At 58.9% G+C, this 9937-nt stretch overlaps 1 protein-coding gene across 1 annotated transcript; it reads right to left on the reverse strand.

The window, feature by feature from the left end:
- Positions 1 to 1194: 1194 nt before the first annotated feature.
- On the reverse strand, positions 1195 to 9154 carry ZHX3 (zinc fingers and homeoboxes 3). The gene is given in 4 exon segments (XM_006881718.1): positions 1195 to 1369; positions 1441 to 1636; positions 2537 to 2645; positions 6137 to 9154. Coding segments are annotated over 4 exon segments (3498 nt in total).
- Positions 9155 to 9937: the final 783 nt, after the last annotated feature.

Raw genomic sequence — 9937 nt, forward strand, 5'->3', positions numbered from 1 at the left:
CCCACACACCCCGCTTCTCTCAAAGGCAGCCACATACACTTGACCCCCTTTACTGTGTGTGAAACCACAGTGATCGGTCTGGCCACCGGGCCTGCAGTTCCAGGGCTATCCCGTCAGCCCCTCTGCCACAGCCTGGGGCTGCACCATGTTTCCCGGCCTGTGAGGGGGTCCCGAGCACCTGGGTGGCTGCACTTGTGATTTTGCACCCAGAGCCCTGGGCACCTGCACCATCCCATTCAGCACCACATGACGACCCAGGCACGTCTTCACCAGCACCTTTCATCAGCTCGTTCCTACAAACTGAAGGCCCAGACGTGGACTCAGAGTCAGGAACGCAGGAAGGAGTGGGGTCTGGCCAGTTGGCCGGCTGCGCAGTCACCTGGCAGCGGTGTCAGTGGGAGGGCCTGGGCCACTGGGCAGGGCCAACATGAGACACACCAGTCAAGGTGGGCAGCAGCTTCCCACTGTAGAGACCAGCTGAGCCCAAAGTGGGGCACTCTTCGTCCTGCATTAACTTCACCACATGGCTTTGTTCTTCTTCTTTCTGGTTTGCTGTTTGGGTTGTAAATGCAACATGAAAGCAAATAAAATAACCAAGAAAATCCTCTCTTGACACCAGCTTGAGCCTGTGCATGCAGGGACCTGGCTGCAGCAGACCCAGTGGTGGGCGCCGGGGATTCTGATGACATTGGCGGTGGTCTCGGGTGGGACACACCGGCTTTGCTCTGTGTCCACTCGGGCCTCAACCCAGGCTGTTCCCCGGCATCTCTACAGCCGAGGTCCTAGGGTGTGCGTGGCATGAGTCAAGGATTGAAGGAGTATTCGCACTGCATATGTGGATTATAAAGGAACCTGCGTGTACACAAAGGTCAGGGGAAACCCCAGGTCTGTTCTCTGAAGGGGGGAGTCAGTTGTCATTTGGATTCTGGGGGATTCCCCAGGCTTCTGGCCCAAATAGCTCTCACCCCCAAACTGGAAAGAATTAAAAAAAAAAAAAGTTGCAAAACTTGCCAGGTGTTCCCAAGTCATCTTTTTAAACAAAACACGAGGCGGTCTCAGTGGGAGGACAGGCAGGGGGTCCGAGGACAGCGGCTCTGCAGCTTTTGGTTCTCAGAGGCGGCCAGCTCCTGAGGACTGAGCGTGCACCCAAGCGCCCTCCGCCTGCCTAGCCTGGGATCCTGGCCTGAAGGACCGCTATGACCTCTTAGCCCGTCCTCTCTGGGGTCCCCGACTACTGCCAGTCAGCCTGGGCCCCAGGCCAGGTGCACCCTTGCGGCCCCGGGACCTGGCACTTTGTGGAGCTGGTGGTTTCTGAGGGGTAGGGGAGGGCCGGGTGATGTGTCTTCTGCTGTCCCCACGCCACCTGCTGCTAAAAGGTGGGGAGAGGTGGGGTTACAGGCTGTGCAGGTTTGCACGCACATTTCCACGCTTCAAAGGCACCTTCGCGTGATTTTCTCCTCTGAAACGTGGATCCACGCGTTCAAGGGAACACAGAGCGAGCTCGTGCCTCCAGGCTTAGGGACACCCAGATGGCCTGTGCAAGAAACACCCCGCAGGGATGTGCCTGACGCCAGCACCCTGACCGGGCCCTTGTCACAGGCCGGGGCAGTGTGGGGACCATGAAGACCACCGCCTCCTGAAATGCACAAAGTCCCAGATCCCATCAGCCCTCATTTCATGTCCTGGGCCAGGGCGATGCGGCTGTTCCCTCAAAAACTGTGTGACATGAAAGCAGGCGTGGAGAAAGGGCCGCGAAGCCCAGCGGCCAGGCCTCCAGGCCCTCCCCACTCCCTTCCTCAGCTGCCTGCTCCCTCTCAAAGTGTCCAGATGGCGGAGGGCAGGGGGAGCGTGGAATCATGAACAGCAGCTACACAGGGAACTTCAGTCCAACCGGTAACTTACAGAATATGGTCCATGATTCAAACTGCCACGAGAAAAGCAGAATTAACTAAACCAACTCCAGTGAGTGGTCAAGCACCAAGCACTAATCAAACCCCTAGTTGGATTTATAAATGGTGAGGCGGGTTCCTCAGCGATGATTCCATCAGGTGAGGCAAGCCGGGCATTGAACGCTGCTGGTCACCGCTCAGCGCAGGGGTCTCGTGGGAAGCACAGCATTCCTCGGGGGACGTAAAGCGAGGTGAGGCTCTGGGTGCTCCAGGTGAGGCTCGCTTTAAGAACCTTGCACCAGCATGGGGGACGTTCTGAGTGTGCAAGGGCTCTGCACCAATGAGATGGTGCTCTGAGGACCCTGCACCAGTGTGCTCTGTGTGTGCAAGGGCCTGGCACCAGTGTGCTCTGAGTGTGCAAGGCCCTGGCACCAGCATGGGGTGCGGGAAGGTGTGGCTCCAGCAGTCTTCGGAGAGCAGACACAGGCGCTTTCGGAGATGATGTCAAAGATAATGATGCACTGTTCGCTAACGCAAGTTTCTATGTCACCGAAGTGTTTATAATCCCGTTTTATTAAATGTGTAGAGGTGACTGTATGTCTTAAGAAGGTTCCAGGTCTCTGGATAGGAAAGCTGAACTAGTCTACCCACTGGAGGCAAAGGAAAGGTCCTCTGTGGGCAGAAGAACTGACAAGAGCCTCCTCATTCCTCCTGCTTGGCGGTGGCAGGCCTGCTGCAGCGGTGACAGGCTCCGGGCTAGGTGCAAGGCTCCTGGACGGGCTCTCAATGCCTGGCAGCCGGCCCTGGGATCAGCATCAGGCAACAGAGTCAGGTTTGGCCCTCCAGGGTGGCAGGTGGCGTCCCAGTCCTTCGCAGTAACCGGTTCAAATTCAGTCTGTTTCTGAGGAGAAAACACACACCTGTCACCTTATTGGTCACTCCTCACCCAGTCCCCGAGGCAGCCTGGTTGTGGACACGTAGGGTTGTGCCATTGACTTTGGGGACCACTTAGCTCCACGTGTTGTGCTTTCCTGCTGGCGGATCCTGTCACTCCTGGCCCGTGGGCTCTGGATGGATGCCACAAAAACCTGGCAAAGCTGGCAGGCCATCCAGGACCACCTGGCAAGGCCCACGACGCCCGCTGGAGCCCAGCTCTCCTCCAAGGCCAGCTGCCCAGGCCTCCAGCGTCGTGGCCAATGAGCCACGTCCCACTGCTCCCTGAGCTGGCTCTCAGAGCCCACTGCTCTAGCCTGACCCCCCTGGGCTTGGCTGGTACACGTCCTGCCGGCAGCCTCATTTCTAGCTTCTGAGCCCCAAAGCGGAGTCACCTGTGCAGAGGTTGGTGAAGCACAGCTCTGAGCCTCGGGCTGGCTGAGAAAGCCATGAGCAATGGGGGAGGGGAACCCCGGGGGGTAGGGGGTAGGGCAGCCCCTGGGGGGTGGGCAGCCCTGAGTCACCCGTGCAGAGGTTCACCATCTGTGAGCACAGCTCTGAGCCTCGGGCTGGCTGAGAAAGCTATGAGCAACAGGGGTGGGGGTCAGCCCCACGGGGAGAGCAGACCCTCCTGCACTCACTGCTATCTGTCTAAAGAGAAAGGAGGACGCCACAATGGCAGGGCCCCCAGACGCACACGCTGCCCCAGTGAGGACACCTCTCTCTTGTGACCCCGGCCTGCAGGCCCACCCTGAGTTCAACTCTCACACATGGTGCTCATTCAAAGGCTCTTGTGAGCATGGCCCCCTGGTCAATGCAGCCCCAAGAAGCCCGGAGCCCGGGCAGCTAAGACTCCACTCGACTGTGGAGGAAATGCCCTGCTGGACAGAAGGCCGGCCAACAACAGGAAGCCTTCCTCCAGGACACGACACCAGCCACGCAGGACTCCATGTGGGCACTGGGGCTCGGGAAAGGCGTGAGGACACGGCGGGAGTTGTAGGGGCCAGCATGTCTGCAGGGCCAGCGTCCCTGTGTCTATGCCCCGGCCACTCACTGGGACTCTGGGCTCCAGCGGGGTTCACGCCCACTGTGGGCATCACGGTGCAGGCCACCCAGCCCTCCCCAGTTCATGTGCAGGACCAGAATAGACTTTCTTCAAATGCCCAACAGATGGACACCAGGGCGCCCCTCCAAGGTTACCGGCACACTGGGAAGCAGGGTCTTCTGTAAATGAGGAAGAACTAATAGCACAAGCATGTTCTAGACTATTTCCTTCAAGTGAGCTTTACCTTGCCTGCGGGAGAACAGGAATGTCATCCTTTCCACAGGGCTCGGGAGCCCCAGTGGGACAGCGAGTGAAGCGCTGGCAGGCACATGCCAACCTCCTATTCAAACCCACGGACACTCCAGGGAAGCAAGGTGAGGTGGTCTGCGTCCACGAAGACCACCAGCCTCACAGAACGTTTTCAGTTCCCTTCTCTTCAGAAGGACCAGAATGATCTTCCTTTTGAAGAACGGTGCAAGGCATTCTGGGTACACCTCATAGAACACTGTCTCAAATCCACACTCTGCAGCGTCACTATTTTAGAGCACGCTATTATGGCTCAGAAAGTCAAGGGAGATGCCCAAGGTCTGGGGGATGCCCAAACAGCTGGTGGGTGAGCAGAGAGTGCTGTCTGTCTGCAGTCTATAGTCCCTGTGCCTTCAGCCAGGCTGTTTCCATTTCTCCCATCTCAGCTGGTCCAGAACCTCACTCAGCACTGTTCACCTGGAGGGTGGCGGCAGCATCTTTACTGGTCTCCCTCCCTCCAGTCTTCCCTCTCTTAAATCTACCCCCTCAAACTGCCCACTGCAAGCATCAAAGGCCCAGCAACTAGCACCAGAGAGCTGAGAAGGAGAGATCCTCAAAACTCCTTTGCTGCTTATTCCTGTACAGGACACAAGGGAAATCCGAAAAGAAAAACAGGTCTGCACGCTAAATGCACTGTTGTGTGTATCATCCAGTCAGAACCGACCCACAGCCGACCCTCCCGCAGGTTTTCAGAGACAGTATATCGTATATCACACGAGAGGAGACTGCCCATCCCTCTCCCATGGAGCAGTCAGTGGATTCAAACCTCGTGCCTTTGGGACTGCAGTGCAGCTTCTTACCAGTAGGCCACCAAAGCTCCCTAAATGCAGTTGGTTCCAGAACTCCACGCTGTTTTGCTAGTAGATCCAAAGCCTCAGACAGGTGGACATTAGAAGGCCGGAGGCCTAGAGCTGGAGTTGGTACTCAGGTACCCACTGACTCCAACAACCCTAAACCCTGGTGCCACCAGCTGCTTCCCATGAAGAGGTCCCTGACTCACACCCTTTGCTCTGTTTCTGAGCACTCAGAGGGAAAATGAGGCCAAGGTCAGAAACAGCAGCTACAGGACCAACTTCTAAAGGTTCACAGACCAGAGAACAGGCGCACGCAAAGGCTGTCCACAGGCTCTGTGAACTGCAGATTCCTTCCCTAAGACAGGCCTCAGAGAGGAGAGAAACAACAGGAGAGGGAGGGGGCTGAGCGCCCAGAAAATCAGCCTCCGCTGGCATGAGTCATCTGTGGCTTCCACATTTCTTAAAAAGCAAAATTCATTTCCAGCTATTAAAATTCCATGATCCAGAGAAACTGAGGAGCAAAATTCAAGCTTGACTCCCCATTTGTCGAAGGGTGTTATTTTCCATTATGATAAATATTTCTCCCACTTCAGGAAGAAGAAATGCAGAATGCCGGATTTTAAGGACCAAAGAAATATACTCTTTGTCTATCAAAGGGCAATGAAAGGCTTTCTTTCCTCGTGTTTACTAGTTTGAATTCTATTTCTCACTCCCACTCATGGTCACAGCTCTGCCTGATGCAAATGACCAGCAGACCCCAGGTTACAAATGAGATCCGTGTTGAAGCGTGGCTCAGAATTCGTAGGGAAGTTGGAACAAGGGTATATGGATTTTATTTAGCCTTGTGTTAGAGCAAGAAAAGCCTAGACGCCTTTTCAATGATTTAAGAATTGCACATGCGGCAAGTGGAGGTGGTTGTGATGAATCTGCTGGGAGTAGGGGTTGGTTCGACTACTTCGAAATGAGGGCCAATTTAGGTGATTCTAAAGGGTCAGCAGGGTGTTGGTGACCGGGGCTGACTGTGTGTGGACGCTGGGCTTTCCTTGGATCCCCTTCAACTGTTAAGCAACCCCAGAGAACACTGAGGCCCCTGTGGGCAGAGTGTCCCCCCCACCCCACAGATGGAAGACCCAGCCAGAGACTCTTCCCTTCCTCTATCATGTGTGCACCAGTGCGATCTGGGGTCGGTTGTCCTCTGAGAAACCAGGCCACCGGTCCTCCCACGGGGCAGCCTTGGAAGCAGCGCAGAGATAATGCACCATGCGGCCTAGCCCGCTCTCACCCACAGAAGTGCCTCCCCCGGACTCCTTACCCAGCTGAAGTCCAGCCTTCGGGCTGGAGGGGACAAAAGGCTCTGCGCTGGCTTCAGGGGCGCCGGGCCCCCACACCTCACGGCTCTCGGTCACCTCCACGCTGATGTCCCCCGTCCCTTTGGGGACCGAGGTGGAGTCACCCACGTTGGCACCCTGGTCCTCAGGGCCGGGGTCCGCGGCCCTTGTCTCCTCACCCATCTTCTCGGCAAACCACTGCTTGAGCTGCTGGGCGTTCATCTGGGTCTGGTCGCAGAGGCTGGGCAGGTCCTCCTCGGACAGCGTCTTGTGCGTCAGGTAGTAGTTCTGCAGCAGCTCCCGGGTCCTGGGCTCGACCACGAGCAGCCCCGGGGGGAAGTTGCCCCGCTTGTAGTCTTCGTACCACTTGAGCTGGCCGTTCTTGAGGGCGTACCTGCTGTCCCCGAACCAGCGCACCACCTCGGGGCGCGGCAGGCCCGTGCGCGCCACGATGGCGTCGTAGTCTTGGTTGCCAGGCCACTGTGTCTGGACAAAGAGCTGGCGCAGCAGGTGCCGCTGCTGGGCGGTCTTCTTGGAGCTGGCCTTGCCCAGGGGCTGCTCGGCCAGCTTGCCCGGTCCGTCCTCGTCCGGCTCCGCGGCACCCAGGCTAGTGCCCAGGCTGGTGCCCAGCCCCATGCACACCCCAGGCAGCTCGTTCCTGCCGTTGGCCTCTGTGACCCGAAGGTTCTTGAGGTTGATCTTGATGGGGGTGACTTTGCGCTCGGCCAGGGAGTGGCCGCTGGGCCCTTCCAGGGAGCCATTCTCCCCGGGGGCCCTGGGGTCGCCCAGCTCAGCGCCCTCGGCCTCGGCGGCCTCCTCCTCCCGGGCTGCGCCCTCCTCGGCCCTGCGTGTTTCCTCGGCAGGCGCGCGTCTCCGCCTCTCTGAGAACCAGCTGTCGATCTCCCGGCGCGTCATCTTGGTCTCCACCCTCAGGCGGTCCAGCTCATCGTCAGCAGGCAGGGGGTTCTGCGCAAAGCTGCTCTCCAGGACCCTCAGCTGCTCCGGGGCGCGCTCCTTGTACTTGCTGGGTGTGAACTCAGGGCTCTGGTGCCAGGACTGGCGCTTGCTGGCAGGGTGGGTCACCAGCGCGGCCCCTGCGGGGATGCAGACCAGCTCTGGGGCCTTGGGCGGAGGCCCGGGGGGCCCCTCGGGCACGGGGTCCACGAGGATGGCGCCCTGTTCACCGGCTGCCATGGGCCGCGGGCCCTTGAGGTTGCGGCAGTGGTAGCGCCGGTCACTGAACCACTTGCGCACCTCGCGGGTGCTCAGCCCTGTCACCTTGGTCAGGTGCTCCACTTCGCTCTGCCCCGGGAACTGGTTCCGGTCGAAGCTGCCCTTCAGGGCCAGCAGCTGCTCGTGAGATTTCTTGTTCTTGTAGATGTTGGCGTCCAGGAAGGCCTGCGAGGTTATGCTGGGACATGCCGTCAGGAGCGACTGGGCGGCGTTCACCACTTTGACGGCGGAGGACGAGTTGGAGCACACGGTGTTGACAGGTGTCACTGGGGGCGGCTTGGAGAGGGACGTGCCTGGCAGGGGAAGAGATGCGCTGGGGGCCTGCAGCCCGTTGGCCATCAGGGGCTGCGTGACCAGGAGTCCCCCCGCCGTGCCCTCGGGCTGGCCCACCACGTGGCCGGGGAGGGCAGCCTGGATGAGATGCTGGACGTTGCTGGCACTGGCCACCAGGGGCGTGTTCAGCACGGTGATGGTGGACTGCGGGGCCGACTGGATGACGGTGTTGAACATCTTCTTGCGGGCGTCCTCGATCTCCTCAGGGGACCAGCTGATGCCCTGCTTGAGCCTCTGGGCCGTGAACCAGATCTTGAGCTGCTCTTCGGGGTACTTGGTGACCACGGTCAGGTAGCAGAGCTCGGCCTTGGTGGGGTAGGGGAACTTGTGGAAGGCGTTCTTGAGGAAGCTGTTGGAGTCCATGGCCGCGTTATAGGTGGGGATACTGCTCAGAGGGATCAACACCTTCGGCAGGGACTTGGAGGTGGGCAGGGGCTGGGGGCCGTGGTGCTGGCCGTGCAGGGGGGGCTGCTGCTGGGACAGGAACTGCGCGATGCCGGCCGGCAGCACCGGGACGGTCCCTACCAGGGGCTCGCTGGCCGCGTGGGGGGCTTTGGCCGAGCTGGAGGAAGCCTGGCTGGCCGGGCCGGCCCCGTTGGGGAAGGAATGGTCCGCCTCTCTCACCTCGGCCTCCCCAGCCGTGGGCTTAGGGGCGGCCTCGCCCACGGCCTGACCCGGGCTCTCCCTGAGCGTGTGGACCTTTTTGGCCTCAGCTCGGCCTTTCATGATCTTCATGATTGGGGTTTTTGTGATGATGATCTCGGCCTGCCCGTCAGTCCCTTCTGCGTGGGGCTCCCCTGGGGGGTCAGGAGTGCTCGTGTCCTCGGGGACGCTCTGCTCCACCAGGACATGATTGTCTGGCTTGGCCACATTCCACACGAAGCTGGCCTCTCCCATGTGACACTTGGCATTGTGCAGGGACAGCCCCTCGGGGGTTTTTGCCAGAAAACTGCACTCCGTGCAAACAAAAATGGGGTCTTTGTTAAAGTCAGTGTGCTCCGAGTTCATGTGTCCCACAAACTGGGCTATGTCCTGGGATCGAAAGTCACAGTATTTACAGGAGTACGAGTAGCCGTCCAGCACGCTCCGGTGCCCGTTGGCCAGCGCACTGCCCTCCGTGCCGCTGGAGGCCGGGGCCATCTCGCTGCTGGGGGCTGGTGCTTCAGGGGCCGGGTCCTGCTGGGGACCCTCGGGCAGAGCCTCCACAGGCTGAGCCGCCACGCCAGGCCCCTGCAATGCCACCATCTTCACGGGGATCATGCAGGGCGTGGTGGACTTCCTCTTGCTGGCCATGGTGACGGCCGCTCCGGTGCCCGGCCGAGAGCGCTCTTTCCAGCAAAGGTGTCAAGGAGCCGGTTCCAGCGCGGCCATGAGGGCCAGGGGAACAGTCCACCACGTCCACCGCGGCTCCGTCAGGGGTCGGCAGACAGCTGCTCTCCTCTACCAAACCTGCTGAGGAAGAAACACAGCGATTAGTGCTTGATCACTACGCAGACACACTGCCTGCTGGCCAGCTCGTCCAGGCCTCTTCACAGGAAGCCGGGCCACAGCTTGGATGGGGTTAGGGAGCCCCATCCTCTCACAAAGCAGCACCCCAAGAATGTCCTGGGCCATTCTAACCCCATTTGATGGACTTAATCTTATTTTGGTTTTTCTTCTTTCATGTCTATCTTTGCTTCACAATTTTAACTCAAAATAGAGGGGGGGGGAACCCCAAACAAACCTCTTTTGGGGGGGGATCTTAAAATTCATTCTGACCATGCCAGAGTGGGAACAAATGATGAAGGGTAATTCTTGTGTGAATGTCTGGGCCAACCAGAGTTCCCATTTTCCCAGCCTTCCCACACAGGAAAGCAATCCCACTCCTGATGACCTGTGTGCGTAGAATAGAAGTTATCCCAAAGCTGGTGCTATTCCGAAGTGGACGGGCAGATCTTTCTCCTGGGGTAGCCTTGCTTGAGTCTGAGCCTGCAACTTTTCGATTAGCAGTCAAGCACTTCTTAGCCATCTGAACTATAAAGATCCTTAAGAGTGTAACAAGACAGTGCAGGAGGAGGATGGGTCATCTCCTGCCTC

Source organism: Elephantulus edwardii, unplaced genomic scaffold, assembly GCF_000299155.1.
Source record: "Elephantulus edwardii isolate Elephantulus edwardi_28Jun2011 unplaced genomic scaffold, EleEdw1.0 scaffold00015, whole genome shotgun sequence".
In the NCBI taxonomy this organism is placed as follows: Eukaryota; Metazoa; Chordata; class Mammalia; order Macroscelidea; family Macroscelididae; genus Elephantulus; species Elephantulus edwardii.